General features: G+C 54.4%; 1 protein-coding gene across 1 annotated transcript in view; it reads left to right on the forward strand.

The window, feature by feature from the left end:
* The window catches only part of DSCAML1 (DS cell adhesion molecule like 1), a 320,533-nt gene extending 298,183 nt beyond the window's left edge, over positions 1-22,350 (forward strand). The window contains exons 18-31 of the mRNA XM_045892888.2: positions 1,453-1,592; positions 7,333-7,486; positions 10,599-10,716; positions 11,079-11,242; positions 11,489-11,587; positions 12,276-12,464; positions 12,885-13,172; positions 14,684-14,839; positions 17,617-17,647; positions 17,780-17,898; positions 18,182-18,334; positions 18,958-19,152; positions 19,580-19,891; positions 21,404-22,350. Of these exons, the coding sequence (XP_045748844.2) occupies positions 1,453-1,592; positions 7,333-7,486; positions 10,599-10,716; positions 11,079-11,242; positions 11,489-11,587; positions 12,276-12,464; positions 12,885-13,172; positions 14,684-14,839; positions 17,617-17,647; positions 17,780-17,898; positions 18,182-18,334; positions 18,958-19,152; positions 19,580-19,891; positions 21,404-21,879 (2,594 nt within the window). The 3' untranslated portion in view covers positions 21,880-22,350. The remainder of the gene's footprint in view (positions 1-1,452; positions 1,593-7,332; positions 7,487-10,598; positions 10,717-11,078; positions 11,243-11,488; positions 11,588-12,275; positions 12,465-12,884; positions 13,173-14,683; positions 14,840-17,616; positions 17,648-17,779; positions 17,899-18,181; positions 18,335-18,957; positions 19,153-19,579; positions 19,892-21,403) is intronic.
* The last annotated feature ends 1,576 nt before the right edge of the window (positions 22,351-23,926 follow it).

Genomic DNA, 23,926 nt, shown 5'->3' on the forward strand with positions numbered 1-23,926 from the left:
GCAATGTGAAAGGAATACATAAAAGACATACCACGCAAAACCGAGAGAAAACTGGAATATCAGCATCAGATGCAGTATGCTCTAAGGCAGAAAGCATCATTAGACATACAGAAGGACACTGTTATGATAGAAGACCCAATTTACTAGCCAAATAAAACAGTTCCGAATTTGTTGAACCTAATAACATCACCTCAAGACTGCAAAAATAGACAAACCCACAATCCTGGGAGAGATTTCAACATACCCCTCTCAGCTGCAACTGAGAAAAAAAAGTATGCAAGGACAGAAAAAATCTGAACACCACAGTTAGCACACCTGCCCCAGTGGTCCCCCCATGGTCCCCTGCGCTCCACAGCTGCAGAGTACTAGCAGGGATGGGATGGCGGGGCTGTATCCATGAGGGAGGGCTCGGGCCCCTGGATGGATGGTGATGATGGATCATTATTTTATGTAGCCTAGAATTGTTGACCACTTACTAGATTTTTTTAAAAAAATTGTGATAGGTAGAAGCTAAGAGTTGAGAGAGGGAATGCAAAAAAATGATCATCGTCCCCATTTATTGAGTGTCTTCTATAGGTCAGGAGGTGCCAGGTGCTTTTATGTTAATTAGTGCTAACCGTCACTACAAACCATTAATGTGGTTGTGATTACGTCCATCATATAGATGTGGAAACGGAGGCTCGGAAGGCAAAGTAAGTTGAGCAGGATGCCATGACTGTCCTCAAAGGAACATAAAGCTCCCAGGAGGGAAGCCAAGTACACGACAATACAAGGGAGAGATGAGGGGACCTGAAAACAGGAAGCTTCCAGTCTCCCAAGCAGAGCCCCGGCGTCCCAGCTGGGCCAGGCAGGCCGAGAGAGATGGGGGCAGTGGGAGGGCAGAATCCATATGAATTGGGATCCCCTTAGGATGAATTTCCCAGCCAATTCTCAGATAGACTTTCCCTCCTGCAAACCGAAAGGACCTAGCCAGCAGGCCGTTGGCTGACCACCAGCTCCTGACCCTTAGGAGGAGGCCCGCTCTGTGAGTCTCTGGAGCCCCCCGCCTCAAAGAGCTCACAGGCCAAAGAGCAAAGTGACCAGTATATTTGCCTGGCCCATATACAAGCAACCAGTCGAGCATTGAGGCAGGAAGCACATTAAGGTTGTAGAAATCAAGGTGAATTCCACATGGGTTCTGTTTCTCTCTGGAGTATCCTAAGTCCTTGGTTCTGACCAAACAGTTCTGAAGCTGACCATTCCCAGTGCTTCCATCTCAGAGATTTTGTTACAAGCCCCAAATGATCACCTTTCTCCTCACCTGCTGGAACCTCCCCCTTTAAGCCATAGCTCAAGGATACCTCCTCCAGGAAGCTCTCCAAGATTGATCCGCCTCTCTTCCCCCCCCCCTTGCATTCTTTCCCAAAGGTGGAGCTCCTTTCTCTAAACTGACCTGGCCTTCTCCCTATTCAGTTCCAGGTCCCCCTGCTGGCATCAAAGCTGTCCCTTCCTCCGCCAGCAGTGTGGTTGTGTCTTGGCTCCCCCCAGCCAAGCCCAATGGGGTGATCCGCAAGTACACCATCTTCTGCTCCAGCCCTGGGTCTGGCCAGCCGGTAAGTAGGCCCAGGGTTGAATGAGGAGGGGGACAGGAGAAAGGGAAAAGTTCTCTGAAGATCAGTGGGCATCCAGGCCAAACCCGCGGGCTACTTACATCTGTGTTTCTACCTGAATTGATGGATCAAAATGGACACTGGTCACCCAAGAGTAGCTGAAGCCTTACCCAGTGTCCATCTCGGGTCAGTCCTCTGTTCCAGGGGCTGCAAGGTTGTTACAAGCCCTGGAGGCTTCTTTGAGTCAGAGGTCACAACTAAACAGATGTGAAAGGGAGACCAAGGCCTCGACTCTTCTGGTCTGGCTGACCAAGGAAGCTCCTAGCGGGCCCCAGAGCTGTTGACTGGGGCCTGCCTGGTCCATGGCCTCTGGACATGAACCACTCTCCAGCATGAATGGTCTGGGCTTGGACGGCTGCTGGAGCTCTGCCCTGAGTGGCCTCCTCAGCATGGAGCCTGCTAAAGGGAGGAGAAAAGATGGCAGACAGCTGAGGGGAGGCAAGAGCATCTCTCTCTCTGGGCCAGAGCTGGGCCTCACTGTTGGGGAGAAGACTCAGACTGCAATATCTGCCCAAACCTGGGAGTTCAGTGCAGGCAGCTGGCCCCTGCCCCTCCACTGGGTGCTCAGAGGGGCCCCACGGAGAGGGAAGGGAGGATGAGGGTGGGTGCAGTCTATGCACCCATGTCCCACAGTCTGCATCCTTCCCTCTGCCTTTCCTGATCTCCAGCCACTCAACCACCGAGTTCTGCTGGGTGACTACCCTGGAGCACGTCTGTGCTAGCTACGCGAGCAGGTGCACCTGTCCTCAGGGGGGTGTCCAGTCCAGTGGGGAGGTGGAAGGGCACACCCGGCGGGGGGCCTGGGAGTACTATCCCAGAGATGTGCTCAGGACATCTCAGGCGGGGAGCAAGGAGCAGGAGGAGGCCAGCTTCCCCCTCCACAAGTAGCTCGTGATGGGCGGCAGCCCGAGCATCCGCAGATGAGCTCCTGGCGGCCAGGAACGCTGCCCTGAAATTGCTCGGTAACTGTGCCATGTCCTCCTCCACTCGGCTTTCCTGTGGTCTTTCTGAATTACCCTCTGAGCCGTAGGTGGCCCAGCACCGCGCCAGGGAGGCCAGAGTTCTATCACCAGAGGGAAAGCCCAGAAATATCTTTTCAGGGACTCTGTGTCCTCCCCTCCATCCTCACAGACACTATGCAGAGAAGTGAGCATACAGCTCCGTGAATTTTCACAGCACCCGGGGCAAGCAGACCCAGAGCAGGGAACACAACATTACAACCCCCCAGAGGACCTCCTCGTGCTTCTTCCGGTCACCACCCTACCCCTCCCCAGCCAGGATGACAACCATCCTGACTTCAGAGTAGTGTCGCCTCTTTTCACAGGTTATATAAGCGAAGTCGTACCGTTTATCTGGCTTCTCTTACTCAACATTGTTTTGAATTTGTGGATTTCATCCATACTGTTGTGCGTGGTTATAGATCATTCACTGTCATTTCTGTACGGGTTTCAGCCGCGTGTGTATATAGAATTGTTTTATCCAGTTTGTTGCCCATGGATAGGCATTTGGGTGGATTTCAGCTTGGAGCTGTTACATACGGTGCTGCTGCGTGTGTCTTCGCACGTGTCTCCTGGTGCTCGCATGCATGCGTGCCTGTTGAGTGTGTACCCACGAGAGGAACCACCGAGCCATGGGGTCTGCCCAGGAGAATGCGCTGCCATCGTTGGGTGGTTGTGCCAGTTTTCCAATCAGCGTTTTAGCCATGCTGTCTGCCCTTTTCCCCTGTCCCCCGATCCTGCGCATGTGCACACACACACGTGCACTCTAACTTCCCCACCATTCTGGACACCTGCTGTGCCTTTTCACAGCTCACACCTCCGCCTAGGCTGACCCCTGCCGTGGCATGCCCTTCATCCTCTGTCATACGCTGACTGCATCAGATGGCAACTAGCTATTCACTTCTCTGTCTCCTGCACTGGTCCGTAGGGCCCCTCGAGGACAGGGGCAGCATCTTTTCATCTCTGGGTCCCCAGCTGCCCGACACTGTGCCTGAAACATCACTGTCACTAAATACATGTTTGATGAATGAATTACCAGCAGCCTGGCAATTGTAAAGCCTTAGACACTGGGCAAGTTTCCCTTGGTAAATTGATGGGAGAGGGTACTCATTCCCGAGCTTGGCTTTGTGCAGTCATCTCCTCCTCTGCCAATGAAGCCTTTCAAAGGAGCGCTGCATCCTCATTAACTCAGGCTTAGGAGCCCCCAGTCAGCTGGCTGGGGACCTCTCTCCCAGGCCCCAGAACAGAGCTCCTGGTGCCCAGCCCCTGCTGGAGACCCCGGGCCATGTCCTCTCTCCTGGGGAGAGTCCCCATGGGACAGTGTCCCACCAGGGGCCAGCCACCTTGTGGGGTAGGGACTGCCTCAGTGAGGGACCCAGGGAGCTGACCACCACATGCGATTGTGTGATACTATCGCTTTGCACAAATATATTCCAAATTCCAAACAACTGCATTACAAATTCACTTACGGAAGAGCTCTAGGAGTGAGTGCTGGGGGTGAGGACACATGCACAGATATGACGGTACAAAACCGTGGATTTGAGTATGAGGTCAGAGGCAAGGCACATGGGTCTTAATGTGTGCATACGTACTTGAGTGTATGAACATGCATGTGTAGAATCCTCAGGCTAGAAGGAAACTGCATCTGGTGTAGGCTCCCAGGAGTGATGCCCCGGGGGCTGCCAGAGCTGCATTGAGTCCCTTCAGAAATTTTACCAAACATTGCCATACATTTGTTGTTTTTCTCAGATTATCAAAATATTGCCACTTTATTCTCAGAAATTCCATAAAATATAAAGGAATAGAGAAGAAAGCAAAAATTACTTGTACTCATTCCCTAGAGATAAACACTGGCAATGTTTTGGTATATAGCCTGCCAGTCTTTGATCTGTACATATATTATGGGGGGGCGTTAATAAAATGAAAATGAAATTTCACATAATGTCATATAATCTGTGTTTTTCAAGTAATATATGTAGGCACTTCCCCACCCCATCAAATACTCTTTTCAAACATGATGGTGAATGCCTGTATGTATATAATCCATTTAACCAGTACCCTCATTCTATATTTAATCTATTTTCAAGGGTTCAACATTATAAATAATCCTTCACTGAACATTCCTCATAAAAGTCTTTATGCCCATGTTTTATTATTTTCTTAGGGTAAATTTCCATAGGAATTCCTGAGGCACAAAGAGTATGGGTATTCTTAAGATACGCATACATGTTTGTAAATTATCCCTCAGAAAGCTGGAACCCAGTTATGCTTCCAGCAGCATTATAAGTATATTCTTGTTTCACATGCCCATGCTAATCCAAGGTATTATACATGTTTCATTTTTGCCAGTTGGATTTGAATAAAGGTGTCCTATTTTAGGTATATTCCTTTGATTACTAATTAGGTTGATTATTGTTATATGTATATTGGCTGGGGTTTTGTTTTTTTTTTTCATCTTTGGGTAATTGTCAATTCATATCCTTCATCCATTTTTCATTTGGGTTGTTCATGGTTTTTTCTTACAGGTCTGTCTGTGCTCTTTACATATAAGGAGAATAACCATTTTTTAATCATATTGGTTGCAGTTATTTGCTAGTTCACTGCTTGCCTTTTGGTACTATTTTTGGTGTGCCATAGGTTTTGTTTTTATAGAATTCAAATTTATGAATCATTTCTATTCATGATTTTTGCCTTCATTTTTATGATTAGCAATGTCTTTCTAATCACATTTCTATTGTCATAGTTTTGCCTTTTCCTTTTTAACCTTTGATCCACAGGGACTTTATTTGGGAGTATGGTTATGTGTTTTTAAAAATGATTTCAGGAGATTCTTGGGGAGTCCAGGTTAAAGGGAAAACCTCGGGATCTGGATGTGATGCTAACACCTTCGGTGGGAAGCCGAGCCTCTCCTGCCCTGTGCAGACACAAATGTCCACTCGGATACACACTGACACACAAGCAAGTCCACTCAGCTCTTCTCCTCACATGCACATACACACCTCAATCCTCACAGACAAAAGAGCCAGGAGATGAACATGCCCCAGTTTACAAAGGACTCACCCACCCCTTGCCTCCTTTGTGCCTCTCTGTAACCACACAGGGTAGGCAGAGCTGTGTTGCTTTCTTAGTTCACAGGAAAGAAAACTGAGGTCCCAGGATCCTTGAGAAAGAAAGGTGTGTGACCTATGGGACAGGCACTTAGTAAGAAGGGGCAAGTGGGTGTTGAGGCCCCTATACCCGCCTACCTCATGCACCTGTAGGAACTACAGATACACACAGTGTCCTGGGTGCTGGGGTCTGAAAAGACCTCCCAACGACAGGGCTCAGGGGGATTCTGCACCTGTCCGCAGCAGGGACCTTCTGGGGTCAAGGCCAAGTCTCCATGAGGGAGGCAGGAGGAGGAGTTGGCCAGGGAGCTCTGTGTGTATTGAAGGGATGCCCGTGTCTCCTCCCTAACATTTGCCTACAGACAGCCTGGGGCCAGAAAGGATGTTTTCTCCTGTGAGAAGTCATTGGGCCCCTCAGCCCTCCCACAGGGCACAGAGAATGGCCCTCTGTGACCCTGTATCTGTCTGCAAGTCTGTCCCTCAGCATGTGCATGAATGCGTCTCCACGTCCATGTGCATGTGAGTGTGTGCACGTGAGCATGTGTGTGCAAGATCCTTGACTGCAGAGATAACTAATTATTAACTCCCTCTGGCCTCAGGGCCCCCCATCTGTTCCAGGGGGCTGCTCCCCTCCCTAGACTTCTGCCCTGATTTCAAAGAGGCCCTAGTGCTGTCCTTCTTTCCCTTCCCCGCGGCTGACCAAAAAATAAAATAAAATGAAAGTCCGCCCCATCCCACCTGGACCAGGGAAGGGGCTGACAGGAGGTCTGCAAACTAGCGCTTATCAAAAGCTCCTTCTCAAATTCATTTCAATATCTGAGCCTCTGGTTTCCAAGGCAACATAATCTTTTCATCAAAGCAACTGGTAAAACCACTGGGATCCGATATTGTTTTGTTGGCAACTTGTCAAAACTGTCATTTGGTTAAAAAAAAAACTTACAGATTTATATAACCTACAAATATATAAGGTGATCTATACCACTAATAATCATTAATAAAGTGTTGCCCAGGGAAGCTCTCAGAGCTCCCTCTCCACCCCCCCTCCCTCCCCCGGACGGTTTGCTCCCACAGAATGAAGGAGTGGTAATTAGACAGCGGGGCTGATACAGGCTGGGGGAGACTGTCTACAACCCTAATAAGGCAAATGCGGTAATTTAGCTTCTCCCCAGAGACTCCCTTTCCTCGGGGTCTTCCTGGGACCCTCCTTCCTCCGTTCTCCCTTCTCCTGACTCCCTCCATCACTCACCCGACACACTCACACTCCCTGGCCTGGAGCCGCAATTGCCAGCGTCTGGATCAGTCGAAGAGGTAAACTGAGGCTGACCCAGCAACACCCCAGAGCAGGCCCATGAGCCCCCGGAGCCAAGCCCGGTACAAAGTCTGCTCACTGTTGCTCCTAAACCAGAAAGGGCAAATGAGGCAGGATCCGACCTTCTCTTCCCATCCCCCCTAACCCCCCCTCCCCCCCACCGACTGGGCTACCCGCTCCTCTGAGCCCAGGTCCCCGAGGAAGGCTGGCGTTGGAGGCTGGAGGCCCAGAAGCTGGGTTCTTAGCACTCCTTTGCCTCTGTCCGGCAGGCTCCCAGCGAGTACGAGACGAGTCCGGAGCAGCTCTTCTACCGGATCGCCCACCTGAACCGTGGGCAGCAGTATTTGCTGTGGGTGGCTGCTGTCACCTCTGCTGGCCGGGGCAACAGCAGCGAGAAGGTCACCATTGAGCCCGCAGGCAAGGGTAAGCAGCCCGGGCCGAGCGGGAGAAGCCGCCAGAAGCCGCCTTCTAGAATGCTGGTTCTCCCCGAGGAGGGGCTGTCTCCCTCCACCCTCTCCGTGACCTGGCTGTGAGGAGCTGGCTGGCCACCTGCCTCCCTCCTGTATCCGCCAAGACTGGGCCTCTGCTGCCCCCTGACTCCCAGAAAGCCTCACAACAGGCTCCAGGCAGCACAGTTACCCAGAGGCGGAGGGCACGGAGCAGCGCCCCGGTCCCCCATGCCAAACTCCACTCCGAGGTTGAACAAAGGGGCATTAGCCCCACTCCCAGCCCACAGCAGAGCCTTTGTCCCAAGGCTCAGCATCTCCAGAGGGGGTGGCGGCGGGGGACACTGCTTACACGGAGCAGAGAGCCACAAAGGGATCTCCCCCACTGCCCCGTTTCAAAGGCTGGACACCTCGGGCAGAGGTGGTGCCCCTGACTGCTGATTCATTCGATCAACAGACATTGACAGAGGGCGCAGCTAGGAGGAGGCTCTGGGCTAGATGCTGCACACGGGTTGAAAAGAGTGTGTGTGTTCTTAGGGAATGCCCCACCGAATCCCTGGCCTGAGCAGAGGGGTGCCACGGGGGCATACACACCCCCACTTTACAGGGAATGACAGTGCTCAGGCCCCGACCCCACACCTAAGAGGCAGCCGTGCACAGCTCCTCGTCTGCCCTCTGTGCCAACCACGGGGCCAACCACAGGGCATGGCAGCTCGCCGCCACCAGCCGGGAGCTCCGTGTCCTCTACCTGGACTCCCAGCCTCCACGGAAAGGCCCCCTCCTTCCCAGGCCTGCCTCCTCCCACAGCCACCTGACTCTTGAGCCCTGGGGCCCAAGGACCAGGCTGAGGCTGCCTCAGCCCAGCCACCTTCTTGGTGTGTCAAGCTTCCTTTGCTGGGCACACAAGAGGCATCAGCCCTCCCTGCCACAGGCTCAGAGTCCGCTAGCGCTCGATGGAGGGCCTGCAGCGGGGCTCCCCTGCCCTGCCCGTGTTACTCCATTTTCCAGTTATGCACCCAGGCGGGGTCGGCACGGCCCGCAAACAGCATGGGGAGTGATGTGTGAGCTCTTCTGGCCCCAAGTCAGGCTCTTCCCGCCACCCTTCAGCATTTCTAACATCCCCAATCCCTCCTCCCCCAGGTGCCACCAACCCCTTCTCCTGGGCCCTTCCTTTCCAGAGAGAAGGGGCCTAGAACCTACCATGCGCCCAGGGTAGCTGGCGCTGGCCCAGAGACAGCGTGGGAGGGCCTGGGTGTCCTGGCAGAAGGCTGGCCCCTTCCCCTGTGGGCGGTCCACAGGACACGTCCCCAGAGGGCTTTGTACCTCCCGCAGCACGTCTCCACAGCTGCTTCTTCTGTCCTTACTGTAGCCCGGGGGGTGGGGGGAGCACTGCTGTTCCCTCCCCCCCACCCCACTCACACACACACACAGACACACACACACACGCACTCACGCACGCACACACCCCGAGACACCAAGAGATTCAGGGAACTAACCCCAGCCACATGGAGGGACCAGGTCTGGAACTCTTGAGTGCTTGGTCGCTTGGTGGACTGAACACCTGTAACTCAGCCCAGAGATCTGTGAGGTACCTGGGAGGGTCACCTTCCCAAAGTACCCTGGACATCTTTGCCTGCCTTGCTTTTCACGGTGAGGCTTGTGCACCCCGGTGCTCTGAGTGTGCTCCCATCACCCCTGGGGACGTTCCTGTCTCCACCGTGCCTGTCTGTGCTGCCACCTCTCTGTCCATCTACATTCCCGCTCCCGGCGACCTCAGTCACTGGGCGGCTGGCTCCCACGTCAGCATCTGCGGCCCAGCCACTTCTCTCATGCTCCAGAACATGTATTTCTGACTGCTTTCTAGCTACCCCATGTGGGTGAGCTCAGGGTCAGTGTGAGGCTAAGTATTCCGGTGTCTCCTGCCTACCCCGCTCCTCCCCCTCCTGCCCTTCTTCCTTCCCCCCTCCCCCGCTCCTCCTGTGTGTCTTGTCTCTGTGAGGGCACCACCACCCAGCCAGCATTATGCAGTCATCCTCACACCCCCTCTATCTCTTCCTCAAAGCCAGTCAGACCCCAAGTCCTGGCGGTTCCTCCCTGAGCCCCCAACCGCCTCCCCACTGCCGTATGTCACTTCCGGCCTGTTCTCTGGCTGCCATCTTGCTGCTGATCTGTGGGTCCTCCAGCAAACCATCCTCTGCCGGCTGCCAGGGCTTTATCCACAACTCTACTTTGAACGTATCACTACTTGTAAGCCTCCAGTGGCTCCTCGTGACCTCAAGGGGAAGTCCATCCTCCTTGTTCTGCCAATGGAGCCCTCCATGCTTCTGCTCTTGCTCACCACCTGTCCCCCTTCATTCACCCTGGGCTTTGGTTGCCCCAGAGCATTTGCAGACCATCACACTTCCCATGTGCTTCAGGCCTCCAGGCCTCTATTCAGTGCTGTCACCTCTTCCCGCTATGCCTTTCCTTCCCTGCATAGTGAATTCCTTTTTAGCCTTCAAGATTCAGGGGCACCTAGGTGGCTCAGTCGGTTGAGCATCCGACTCTTGATTTCAGCTCGGGTCTTGATCTCAGGGTTGGTCGTGAGCTCAAGGCCCACATTGTGCCCCATGCTGGGTGTGGAGTCTACTTTAAAAAAAAGATTCAAGTCAAAGCTTCTAATTCCAGAAGCCTCCCCTGCCATCACCTCCACCACCACTGAACAGGCAGAGTCATTCCCCCTTCTCTGTGCTCCCATGGTGACGTGTACCTACCCCTACCATACTATTTTCACCTGTCATGATACTTTTTAAGTATCTGTCTCCCTTTTGGATGATGAGCAACTTGAGGACAGGGAACAGATCTTGTTCATTTTGTGAATCCTCAGAGCTTCCTCTGATACCTGTTCCACAACAGGTATTTGCTCAATGTTTGTTGAATCAGTGTCTCCCATCTGAAAGTGTCTGCACCCACCCCTGCCCCAAGTCCAAGGTGGAGGTCAGGGAGGAGATGGGGGACTTGAATTGTAAACTTGGAGAGCCCCAGGAAAGGCAGGCCAGTACAGTGTTGAGGGTAGAGGTGGGGTGGCCCTCATGCTCTCTTCCCTGCAGCCCCAGCAAAGATCATCTCATTTGGAGGCACCGTGACAACCCCCTGGATGAAAGATGTCCGACTGCCTTGCAATTCGGTGGGAGATCCAGCCCCTGCTGTGAAGTGGACCAAGGACAGGTGTGCGAGGGACCCCAGAGGGATGGGGACCCCAAAGATGGGTGTAGTAGAAGAGCCATGAAGAAAAGAATCAGGCGCCCCTCCCTTCCAGCTGACCAGAAGCCCTGCTGGGCACATGGCTCCTGCTCTCCCATGCAGGCCTGGCCTCCCTGGCTCCCCTCTGTTTGCTGCCAAAGATCTCCCTTCCCTGGGTGCTTGAAGAGGCCAGGGGGACCGACATCCCCCAGGAAGTGCTAGGTAAAACCCCAATAGTCCCAGGCCCCCTAGCCAGCCTCCTCCTACTCCCAGCCCTGTTTGCCTGCAGTCCTGGGGGAGCCCCCAGGTGCTTACCATAACCTGTCTCTGCCCCCCAACCCCTGCAGTGAAGACTCAGCCATCCCCGTGTCCATGGATGGGCACCGGCTCATCCATACCAATGGCACGCTGCTGCTGCGTGCTGTGAAGGCTGAGGACTCGGGCTACTACACCTGCACGGCCACCAACACTGGGGGCTTTGACACCATCATCGTCAACCTTCTGGTGCAAGGTAAGGCCCCAGAAGCCAGGGGCCTCCCCAGCCTCCCCAGCCACCTGGGGGACAGACCCTTTGTGGAACAGAGGTGCCACGTGGACGAGGAGGCAGGAGGGATGGGGAGAATGAGCAGGAGCTGGGGAAGCACCAAGAGGGCGGGGAAGGCCAGGCCTGGGCCCTCAGCTGCAGCTGGGATAGCCCATGCTCCCATTATCGGGTGTTAACCCTTTGTGGTGAGGCCTGGTGGCTTTCCCCTCACAGTTCCCCCGGACCAGCCCCGCCTCACTGTCTCTAAAACCTCCGCTTCGTCCATCACCCTGACCTGGATTCCAGGTGACAATGGGGGCAGCTCCATCCGAGGTGAGAGGGGTCTGGATGAGGAGGGGGAAAGAGGGGAAGAAATTCTGGACCCAGTAGCCGGGCAAGGGCCTTACCCACTCCCACCACCTGTCCCCATAGTGCCCAGAAGTGATGAGTGAGGGGCAATTCGGACCACAAGGAAGTTACCCAAGTGCCACAGACAGTTACCAGCCTCAGTATCTGGGTTTTAGAAGGCCCACCCCAGTTGCGGCTGGTGAGCTACGCAAACCTGAAGAAATCTGTTTTCTTCTCTCGGCCTCAGTTTCCAAATTTGTAACAGTAGACAAATGTACTAGATAGTTCTTCTCAATCATGAATATGCACATGAATCAGCAGGGGATCTTAAAGAAGGCAGATTCTGATTCCTGAGGTCTGGGGTGGGATCTGACAAGCTCCCAGGTGATGTAATCCTACTGTCAGGGACCGCACTGGGAGTAGCAGGCTCTAAATACTATCCCTTTTAAGCCTCAAGGCTCTGTTTTCCGCTCCCCTCTCCACCTTGGCTGCTAAAGAGAGAGCAGGAAAACTCCTTGCAGCTTTGTGTCCGATCTGCCTCTGCCCCACCCCCCACCACCAAAGGCCCCACTCTGCCCCTGCGGGGACCCCAGCGCCACGCCACCTGTTGGGGTGTCCCAGGCCCCGCCCTGCCTGCCCTGCCCGCCCTGAGCCAGGCAAACCTCCCGGGCAGGCTTCGTGCTGCAGTACTCGGTAGACAACAGCGAGGAATGGAAGGACGTGTTCATCAGCTCAGGCGAGCGGTCCTTCAAGCTGGACAGCCTCAAGTGTGGCACGTGGTACAAGGTGAAACTGGCAGCCAAGAACAGCGTGGGCTCCGGGCGCATCAGCGAGATCATCGAGGCCAAGACCCACGGGCGGGGTGAGGCCTGACGATGACCCAGTTCGGGAGAGATGGGCCCAGGATATGGGGATGGAAGGTGGCTGGGCTGGGGAAGGAGGGCGCAGGGGAGCGGGGACTGAAGGGAGAGCCTACTTCCCATCACTATAGATAGCACGCTGACCAATCACAGTAGGAGAAACAGGCCCCACCTCCCGGGTAGCAGATGGTGGCAGCCTCTTCCTTCTTCCCTTATCTCTTGCCCTGCTGAGGCCTTCTCTCCACGTCCTTCCCTCTTCTCCCTCCTCCTCTGTCCCCTGGGGCATCCCTACTCCCATCCGTGCCCACCGCGGCTTCCCGGAGCCACTGCAGCCCGGCCTGGCCCAGGGGACTCCCCAGCGCAGAGGAATGAACCCTCCTCCTCTCAGTCTCTAACCTCGCTCTCTCCCTGTGGCCCCCCAGAGCCCTCCTTCAGCAAAGACCAGCACCTGTTCACCCACATCAACTCCACGCATGCTCGGCTTAACCTGCAGGGCTGGAACAACGGGGGCTGCCCGATCACAGCCATCGTGCTGGAGTACCGGCCCAAGGGCACCTGGGCCTGGCAGGGGCTGCGGGCCAACAGCTCCGGGGAGGTGTTTCTGACCGAGCTGCGCGAGGCCACGTGGTACGAGCTGCGCATGCGGGCTTGCAACAGCGCTGGCTGCGGCAACGAGACTGCGCAGTTCGCCACCCTGGACTATGACGGCAGTGAGTCGGAGAGGGCAGGAGGGCGGGAGGGGTGTCCCCAGGGAAGCTGGCAGGGAGGCGGACGCATAAAGAGAAGACAGACAAATCGAAAAACAGACAGGACTACCATGGAGGAAAAGGCTGGAGACAGGGAAGGAGCAAGCAAAGGGAGCAGCAGAGCGGTAGGGGGCAGGCAGATGGGCAGGTGCACCAGTGGCCCATACGGACTGATAGCCAAGCAAACCCCTCGCACTAAGTTAGAGGGTCTTTTGAAGGTGCAATCCTTGCTCTCGGCTGCTTCAGAGATACGAGACTGTAAGGCAGAGCGATAGCTGAGGCCCCGCCCCCTGAGGCCCCGCCCCCAGAGGACGCGTCGCCCCCGAGGCCCCGCCCCCCGAGGCCCCTCTGCTAAAAAGGTCCAGTAGCCGGGCTGGGATAGCCTGGGCTACAGGAACAGATAAACCCTTAACCCAATAAAGATTTGCTTCTTGCTCTCATGACATCTTGTGAGGGTTGGCTGCTCACCATTTTTTAACTCTGCCATCTTGAATGTGTAGCTTCCAAGGTCGCCAAGAAGAGAGAGATAGAAAAGTCACCCCAGTCTTAACTGCCTGGGCCGGGAGGTGAGGCTCATCACTTCTCTCCCCATTCTGTTGTCCAGAACTAGTTCCGTGGCTCTAATCTAATTGCCAGGAAGTCTGGGAGGGGTAGATGAACACACGGATTCTTGGTGAGCACTCACTGGTGTCTGCCACACGGGGCACTTCATACACATGCACACACTCACATACACACACGCACGTGTGTACACACACACCGAAGGCATATTGAAGGCTGAATTCATAGAGACCAGTTGTCACAAGGTAAAGTCAGTCTACCTATGTGTTAAGGAAACAGAATAAAAGTGGTATCAGATGGAGTTGGCCTCAAACAAGGAAGGCTTCATGAAGGAGATGGCTTTTCTGCGAGGCTTTGAAACAGGCACAGATCGGGCTTTGCAGAGGGCTATGTCAGCAGAATTTACTGCCTCCGTGCAGGCACCCAAGGTTAGCGGATCTCACCCATGGGCGAGGGAGCAGGGAGAAAATGCAGGGCGTGGAGTGGCTTTGTCCCCATGTGGGGACGAGACCCCGGGATGCCACTGCTCTGACTTCTCGCTATGATTCTCACTACCCCTCCCACTTTACAAGCTGGATGGCGGAATCTAAGCTCATTGGTCCACCCTCTAGAAATGAACACTGAACTCCAACAGGCAGGAGACTATCTCTGAGAGACTTCAGGATAATTCTAAAATAGGCTCGCGAAGTCATCAGTATCATAATGCAGTGTAAAAACTGCACGACTCTTCATGGCTGTCCTGATGTGACCAGAATTTGGAGGAGTAGAGGGAGAGGGTTGGGGCTCTGTGCCAGGAAGTGGAAGTCAGAATGAGAGCAAGGGCAGCAAGAGAGGTTCAAAGGCTACCCCATCCAGGGGACTCTGCCCAGACCCTACTCATAAGGGACATCTGACTCCCTTCTTCACCCCACCAGGTACCATCCCTCCCATCAAGTCTGCTCAAGGGGAGGGGGATGATGTGAAGAAGCTGTTCACCATCGGCTGCCCGGTCATCCTGGCCACTCTGGGGGTGGCACTGCTCTTCATCGTTCGCAAGAAGAGGAAGGAGAAGCGGCTGAAGCGTCTCCGAGGTAGGCGAGTTTCCTACGGGCTTCCCAGGAGGGAGTGTTGACCCTCAGCCACGTGGGCCACCTTTCATTGGCTCATGGGCACCATCTGGACAAGAGAAAGTGCCTGTGTCCCATTGAAGGGAGAGCTGCTACTCCAGCCTTCTGAAACTTTAGCTCATACTGCTTCTTCCTCTGTGCCCCCAAGACGCCTGACCTAACCAGAGCTGAATTTTAGAGGTATACCCTGGTAAAGCCATACTGGTTAAAATAGTTAAACATTCCCATGTTAGTTGATAAGTAGATGTTGCTCCCTTCCACCCTGGATGCTCCTTCTCTCTCACAGGGTCCCTGAGATTCTTCTAGAATCTGGCCACTAAAGCATAGACCTACAAGTGGTTGCTAAGACCTTGCTCAGTTTTGACCGTGTGGCTTCTATGACATGTCTGATGTTAAATATTTTGAATATCATCCTTGTTCCAATCTATGATACCATAGACTGGCATGAATGGGTCTGCTTTACCTTGATTTTCCCAGGGACTGGTACAGTGTCTGGCACCTAGTAGTTACTTAACAGATGTTCATTCACTCATGTGGAAAACATTTACTGAATATCTGCTGTATGTAGATACTGCCAGACATTGGAGATAGAAAGATGAACGAAGAAGGAACAGTCCATAGTCTTATGGAACATAGTCTAGTCCTCATAGAATTCACAGTTAAATGTGAGGAGTCAGGGAACAATAGTAGCACAGAATAGGAAATTACTAACACTGCCTAGGGTGTTTAGGAGTTGGGTGGATGGGTGGATGGATGATTGGATGGGTGGTTGGATGATTAATGGTACGGTTGGATGGAAAGATGTATAGAAAGACGGATGGATGGATGGATGGTTAAATGAAAGGTTGGATGGATAGGTGGTTGGATGGATAGATAGATGGAGGAGTGGTGGATGGATGGATTGATGGTTGAATGGATTAATGGTTGGATCAATGGGTAGATGGATGGATGCATGCATATTTGAATGAATGGATAATAGATGATTGTATGAATGGGTAGATGGGTGGATAGTTGAATGGATGCTTGGATGGATGGATGGATGGAGGGATGGAGGGATGGATGGATAATAAGATGGACATGGTTGTGTGGTTTTATGGACATATGGACAGGTGGTTGAATGAATGGTTGAATAGATGAATCAATAATTGGATGGATGGATGGATGGATGGATGGATGGATGGATGGATGGATGGATGGATGGATGAAAGACTGGATGGGTGGGTGGAGAAATGAATAGATTGATAGGTAAATGGATCAATGATGGATGGATGGATGAGTGGGTGAGTCGATGGTTGGATACATACATGCAGCTAGATTCATTCTTTTTTAAAAATTTTTTATTGTTATGTTAATCACCATACATCATTAGTTTTTGATGTAGTGTTCCATGATGCATTGTTTGTGCATACCACCCAGTGCTCCATGCAGAATGTGCCCTCCTCAATACCCATCACCAGGCTAACCCATCCTCCCACCCCCCTCCCCTCTAGAACCTTCAGTTTGTTTTTCAGAGTCCATCATCTCTCATGGTTCATCTCCCCCTCCGATTTCCCCCCCTTCATTCTTCCCCTCCTGCTATCTTCTTTTTTTTTTTTCTTAACATATATTGCATTATTTGTTTCAGAGGTACAGATCTGTGGTTCAACAGTCTTGAACAATTCACAGCACTCACCATAGCACATACCCTCCCCAATGTCTATCACCCAGCCACCCTATCCCTCCCACCGCCCCCCACTCCAGCAACCCTCAGTTTGTTTCCTGAGATTAAGAATTCCTCATATCAGTGAGGTCTTATGACACATGTCTTTCTCTGATTGACTTATTTTGCTCAGCATAACACCCTCCAGTTCCATCCACGTTGTTGCAAATGGCAAGATCTCATTCCTTTTGATGGCTGCATAATATTCCATTGTATATATATACCACATCTTCTTTATCCATTCATCTGTTGATGGACACCTTGGCTCTTTCCACAGTTTGGCTGTTGTGGACATTGCTGCGATAAACATCGGGGTGCATGTACCCCTTTGGATCCCTACATTTGTATCTTTGGGGTAAATACCCAGTGCAGCTAGATTCATTCTGACAGATCATTCTCATGATTCTCATTCTCATCAGAGGTCTAATGGATTATCTAGGTCCTTTGCTTCCCTCTCTCTCTCTCTCTCTCTCTTTGTCGATTCCAAACCTGAGATCCTGATCCTATTCAAGGCCCCTCTGGAGACAAAGCAGGGACCCCCAAATTCATCCATGGACTTTTTGGGGACAGGTGCCCAAGAGGAAGAAATAAAGCGTCTTGGTTGACAGTCATCTGGGGATGCCCACTGACCACCTCTACATCATCCTCCACTCTCTTTTCTTCCCAGCAGATAACTGAGGATAGACCCTCCACTGGTACCCATGCTGTTGTCTTGTTTAATTAGAGCCAATTCAGGAAACAGATGGAGCACTTTATATACCCTCTCCTCTGGGAAGGACCTCCCTATTAGATAAAAATCTGAGGAAAGGAAAACAGACCTGAGCCAAATCTTGCATCAGGAGCCGTCAGACCTTATCCTATGTTAGACTACTTTAGAGGTCATTTCATTTCTTCCTCTTCTCCCCAAGAGACCAGCCCTGGTCCCAGTTTAGGGAGTTCTCCCACCTTGTTCCCCATGCCTCTTCCAGTTTTCATCCCTCTTCCAGTTTTCATCCCTCTCAGACTCCATTCTCACCCAGTCCCTCTCTCTACTGTTTTGCAGATGCAAAGAGTCTGGCAGAAATGTTGATAAGGTAGGTGCCACATCGCTGTTTCCTCCCCTGCAGAGGACAGGCTTCTAAGACCCCACTGTCCTGCAAAACCCTCCCCCCGCCCCAGCCGCTTGTGGCTGCTGAGTCAACCACCTCTGGCCCTTCTCCCCACAGTAAGAACAACCGAAGTTTTGACACCCCTGTGAAGGGGCCACCTCAGGGCCCGAGGCTACACATTGACATCCCCAGAGTCCAGCTGCTCATCGAGGACAAGGAGGGCATCAAGCAGCTGGGTGAGTGACAGGGGCCACAAGCTCTCTGTCCCCGTCTTCCCCAGGCCACAGCCCACCAAGGGCAGCCACCAGCCCTCACAGCAGTGCCCAGGGTTCTAGCGGCGGCCCCATCCCCACTCGGCAACCTTGGAACTCACTGAAGCTTCTCTCGAGGGCTGAGTTTCTGCCTGTCTCATGGAAAGAATTATTCCATCCTTCCTGCATCTCAACATTGGATAAAGACAAAAAGAAATTTGGGAAGCCTAAAGAGAAGGACTCGTACTCATTGTCCTCCTTCCCCCAGGAGATGACAAAGCCACCATCCCCGTGACGGATGCTGAGTTCAGCCAAGCTGTCAACCCACAGAGTTTCTGCACTGGTGTCTCCTTGCACCACCCAGCCCTCATCCAGAGCACGGGACCCCTCATCGACATGTCTGACATCCGGCCAGGCACCAGTATGCCTTGTCCCCAGGGAGACAGACCTCCTCCCAAACAGGGTGACCTGGGCACAGCGTGGAGCACAGGTGGAAAAAGATTGGGCGGGGGGGGGAGGCTCAGAGCAGCATGGAAGAACAGAAAGAGCAATGGAGTTAGTCTCCAGACCTTGCCTGAAGACTTCCTAGCTGTGACCTTGGGTATATTGCCAACTTTATCGCTCTGGGCGTCCGTGTCCTTACCTAGACATTTTGAGAGAGGGTTGGGAGTTCTTGCTCTCCAAGGGCCTCTGCCTCTAGCACTGTGACTCTGGACATAAGTGTAGAACGCATCAAGGGCTGTAGGGAGTGAATGCACAGGAGGCAGCAGGAGAGGGGCTGACATTCCTCCCCAAGCTGAAGGGAAAGATGGGGTGGGGGGGAGGACCAGGAGGACCCCCACTGCCCCCACGCCTCACCACCGTTGCTCTTCCCCTGGGGGGCCAGCTGTGCGGTCAGGAAAGGCAGGATGCTCAGCACCCCCCGGGTGCTTCTGTGGCTGCCTCTGCCCCCTCCCTTGCTCCCCACTGCCTTTCGGGTACATGCCAGGAGCCCGAGGCTGAGTGCCCTCCATGGGGGTGCCAGCTCTGGCTTTCTCTGTGCAGACCCAGTGTCCAGGAAGAGTGTGAAGGCAGCCCACAGCACCCGGAACCGGTACTCGAGCCAGTGGACTCTGACCAAGTGCCAGGCCTCCACCCCTGCCCGCACCCTCGCCTCTGACTGGCGCACTGTGGGGTCCCAGCACGGGGTCACTGTCACAGAGAGTGACAGCTACAGTGCCAGCCTGTCCCAGGACACAGGTGAGCCCGGGGCCGGGCCTGCGTCCTGCTCTCTCTCCTGCAGCTCCCCCTCCCCTGTCCCAACCTCCACCCACCAGCTCATGGGGTCCAAGGCACCAGTCACCTCGCTGAGCTCTGCTTAGTCAAGGATTTCCTTCTGCTCTCCCGAAAGATGTCAGAATACATGTGATGTTCGTTGGAGAAAGAGCCCAGGGTTCCAGGGGGTGGGTCTTGTTTTCAAGAGTGGAAGATGTTCTGCGCTTTGTTTGCCAAAGACCCTGCTTCTGCCCCCAAAGCCGCCTTCCCAGGGTGGGAGTGGGGTCTTCCGAGAGGACTGCCAGGCTCAAGGGCAGGGGAATGGCTCAGTCTGGTCTCATTTGTAAACGAGGCCCCCTCCTCCCCACAACCCCCTCATTTCTTCTTCACTCCGCGCCTTCTGTCTCTCCAGACAAAGGACGGAACAGCATGGTGTCCACTGAGAGCGCCTCGTCCACCTATGAGGAGCTGGCCCGGGCCTATGAGCACGCCAAGCTGGAGGAGCAGCTGCAGCATGCCAAGTTCGAGATCACCGAGTGCTTCATCTCAGACAGCTCCTCCGACCAGATGACCACAGGCACCAACGAGAACGCCGACAGCATGACGTCCATGAGCACACCCTCGGAGCCCGGCATCTGTCGCTTCACCGCCTCCCCGCCCAAGCCCCAGGATGCCGACCGAGGCAAGAACGTGGCAGTGCCCATCCCGCACCGGGCCAACAAGAGTGAGTGCCCGGCCCGCCTCCCCCCTGCCTCCCCCTGCCTCCCCTGGCATCCCCAGCCTGGCAGGGCTCCTTGACAGTGTGGGCAATGCAGAGCAAGTACCCGGGAGAGTCCGGATCGGGATCCATATTCCTGGCTCAGCCTCTTAATACCTCCGTGGCCTTGGGAAGTCAGTTAGCCTCTCTGATCATCATTTTCTCCAGTGGTAAAATGCAAATGACCGCATGTCCTCCGCACTGTCGTAGCTGGCACCAGAAATGCTACAGGGGCCTGGCGCGCAGCAGGCCCTCGGTACATAGCGATCATTCCCTTCACTCTGAGGCTGCGCCAGTATGGAGGGACAGCCTTTCGGGGCTCTGCCGCCCAGTGGCCACTGGTCTCAATGCCATTCAACATTGATCCACGGGGGCCAAACCTCACCGTGGGCAGTGACCTCGCCTGACTGGGGGCTGTCTGACGCCAGGGGCCTGGCCAGAGCATATGCCCTTCAGGGTTGGTGGGACAGCTGTAGGAACACTGAGGGCGTGGGGATGGGGGTCCATCAGCAGACACTGGGACCACACCGTACCATGTCAGACCATGCGGGGTCTGGTCTCGCGTAGTGGCCATGCTAATCAGGGGGCGCTCGGGGTCATCTAGAGAAGAGCCGAGGGTAACTAAGGACAAGGACTTTGGAGATCAGCCGCCCTGAATGACGCCCCCGCCCCTTCTGCCTGGGTGGACTGGGGCAAATTACTTAATCTCTCTGAAGCTCAGTTTTCTCACTTGCCAACCGTGGGCCGGTATTAAGCTATCCAGGGGTCTGTGGGGACTGAATGAGATCATGTAGAGAAAGTTCCTGGCACGGTCAACAGCTTAGAGGCACATTTACAGGTGGGGATGCTCACAGAGCAGAGGGATCAGGACATGGATGTCCCGGGAGCCTGTCATATGGAGGCGGTTTAAGAAATCAGGAGCGCTCCGCCTGGAAAGCAAGAGAGGGATGGGGAAAGGTAGCTGACTCCAGACATCTGGCAGGCTGCTGTGGGGGTGGCGGGGGCCCATGCTGTGCGGGTCCTCAGAAGGCAGAATGGGGCTCCATGTGGGGAGTGACGAGCATTCCCTCCTCGGGGTAAGGAAAACTGTTCTGACAGCCCTCGCTCCCAGGAAGTCGGGCTGCGAAATGGAGCTGTCCACCGGCTGAAGCTGAGCAGCCGGTAGGGGCCATTCAGCGAGAAGCCATCGGTTTAGTGAGCAGCTACTGTCCGTGCCAACCACCGTGTTGACGCACTTTGCTCACTTTATCTCACTCACCGCTCCCAGTAATCCCGTCGGGAAGTGTGATGGGCTGCCTCTCCCAGATAAGGAAACAGGCTCGGAGAGGTCAAGTAACTGATCCCTTCTGGATGCTTCGTTGCCGAGCCTGTGGAGGGGCTCCTAGGTCAGATCAGGGACAAGACCGGGGAGGAGGGGGTGGGTGAGCAAGCGGGTGCCCAGAGGCCTCTGCCGCCAGCATTTTCTGCTTCTGATTCCAGGTGACTACTGTAACCTGCCCCTGTACGCCAAGTCGGAGGCCTTCTTCCGAAAGGCAGATGGCCGTGAGCCCTGTCCGGTGGTCCCACCCCGAGAGGCTTCCGTCCGGAACCTGGCTCGAACCTACCACACCCAGGCTCGCCACCTGACCTTGGACCCTGCCAGCAAGCCCCTGGGCCTCCCGCACCCGGGGGGCCCTGCTGCCGCCGCCACAGCCACTTTACCTCAGAGGACTCTGGCCATGCCAGCACCCCCAGCCGGCACAGCCCCGCCAGCTCCCGGCCCCACCCCTGCCGAGCCCCCAGCTGCCCCCAGCGCTGCCCCTCCGGCCCCCAGCACCGAGCCTCCGCGGGCCGGGGGCCCACACACCAAAATGGGGGGCTCCAGGGACTCACTTCTCGAGATGAGCACATCGGGAGTAGGGAGGTCTCAGAAGCAGGGGGCAGGGGCCTACTCCAAATCCTATACCCTGGTGTAGGGGCACAGCGAGAAAAGCAGCCCTACGCTCGGACCTGTCTGCACCTCCGGCCCTCACACACCAACTTGGCTGTTTTCCTGCATTATTTATATTAACTGACAGAAACCAACCAACAACGAAAAGAAAAGCCCCCGAGTTGTGAACGCTTGTACATAGAACTCTTTTGTACAAATGAAACTATTTTCTTCTCCATGAAGCCAGGGCACAAAGAATTTGACAGTACAAATCAACCCCCACCCCCTGACCGCACAAAATACGCGTGGAGAGCTATATATACATATATAGGGAGATAGGAGCGCATCGACAAGCTATATATCTATATATTTCTCTCACCTTATTTTGAGACAGAGGCACAAAGACTCAGCAAGTTTTCCCTCCGACTCACTCACCCTCCCTTCAATCTAGGTGGTTTTGACAAAGACCAAAATCCCAACTCAGAGACACTGCATGCGATTTCACTGTTCCAAGAAAACCAGGAGTTGCTTCAATTTGCAGATGCTTATGTGTTAATACCTTTTTCTATGAAAAAAAAACCAGCGCCGTGTGCAATAAAGGTTATGTTTCTATGCGGTAGCTTTTTTCCCATCTGGCGAGGGCCAGTGGGGAGGGAGGGAGGAAGGAAAGGCCCCTATACCGGCCCGTGCATCTCTTGTGGAGAGACTTTGAGAAGTTCAGGCTTTGGCTCAGCAGGTTAAACTTGTTTAAAGGCTTCCAATTAGCCAACGTGCATCCTTGAGCACCTGTTCTCAGATCGGTGCCGGGGCCTAAAGGGGGCCAGCTGTGTGAATCTGAGCAAGCTCCTGAACCCCTCTGGGCCAGTTTCGTGATCTATAAAATAGAAGCAACCTTGTGGAGAGCTCTGGGGAGCGTGGTCCGGGGGCGAGGGAGGGCAGGTGTCTGCCGGCTTCTCTCCTCCAGGAGGACGCAGTGTACCAGGGAAGTAAATGTAGGCAAACCACACGTGCGCCCTTAAGTTATGGGAGGGGGAGGAAGAGATTCTATATACCCTGGGGGTCGGGCCTGAAGTTCTAGGCTGTTAGCGTGAGACGAGGCCAAAGAGCAGGAGTGAGGTCGTCAGAGGTTGGAGACGTGGAAGGGGCTCATGAGGAGGGAAATGGAGCTCCACCAAAGAGAATCGGGCCAGCAGGCCCACCAGGTACCTTGCCCGCTCTTGGAAGAGATGGCAATCAGGCTGCCAGGTGCAAGGAAACGTGCACACAGGCAGGTGTGCGGAGGGGCCGTATCTGATGAAAGGCACGAGAGGGTGTGTGGGCCGGGCCTCCAAGGACGTGAAGGTTAGAGTAGACAGAGGCAAGGGAAAGACCCCAGGTCACGGTCTCCCTCCTCCCTCCACCACGGCCGGAACCCCCGGCTGAAAAGAACGTGCGCCTAAGAAGTACAAAGGGGGTTCAGTGCCCCAAGTCAAGGCTGGGTTGTGGATCGGGCATCTGGAAGGAAGGTGAGTCTGGGACCTGCTGTCCTTCCGGAGCTGAGAGGAGGTACTGGGAAGGGGGCCGGAGGGCTGGAGAGGGAGGGAGGGGTTTGTGCAGGATGCTGGTGGGCTGTCCCTATCCCTCTGGGCCGCAGCGAGACCCTGCCTGGGATGCACGACCTTTAATAGAAGCACTTTCCAAAAAGCGACTCACTCCTCACACACTCTGGAGCACCCAGGGCGTGCGGGAGACAGAGGAGCCCTGCCCCTGTTTCCAGTGCACGGTAAGGCGGTGGGCGCTGTGAGAGGGCAGAGGGCAGAGGCCTTGTGCTCCTTGGTGACTGCTAGGCCCAAGGGGAAACTCCATCTCAGCCCCTGAGCCAAAGACCCAGCTGGGAGAACCGGCTAACAGCGGTAATGAGGATAGTGAGAAGGGCCTGCATTCCAGACGCCTGGTGACAGCCCAGCCACATTCCATCTGTGGGAGGACAGGACTCCTCCCAGGGCTGCGCGCGCCATCTGCAGGTCACCTCCCAAACTGCAAGCACAGTGATCCAGCCCCGGCGTTCTTCCTAGAACTTGGTTGAGAGCCCCACTCCCGTGCCCGCACACACA

Source organism: Mirounga angustirostris, unplaced genomic scaffold (genome assembly GCF_029215605.1).
Source record: "Mirounga angustirostris isolate CCGP_5_RB_7025 unplaced genomic scaffold, mMirAng1.0.hap1 SCAF_13, whole genome shotgun sequence".
Lineage (NCBI taxonomy): Eukaryota > Metazoa > Chordata > Mammalia > Carnivora > Phocidae > Mirounga > Mirounga angustirostris.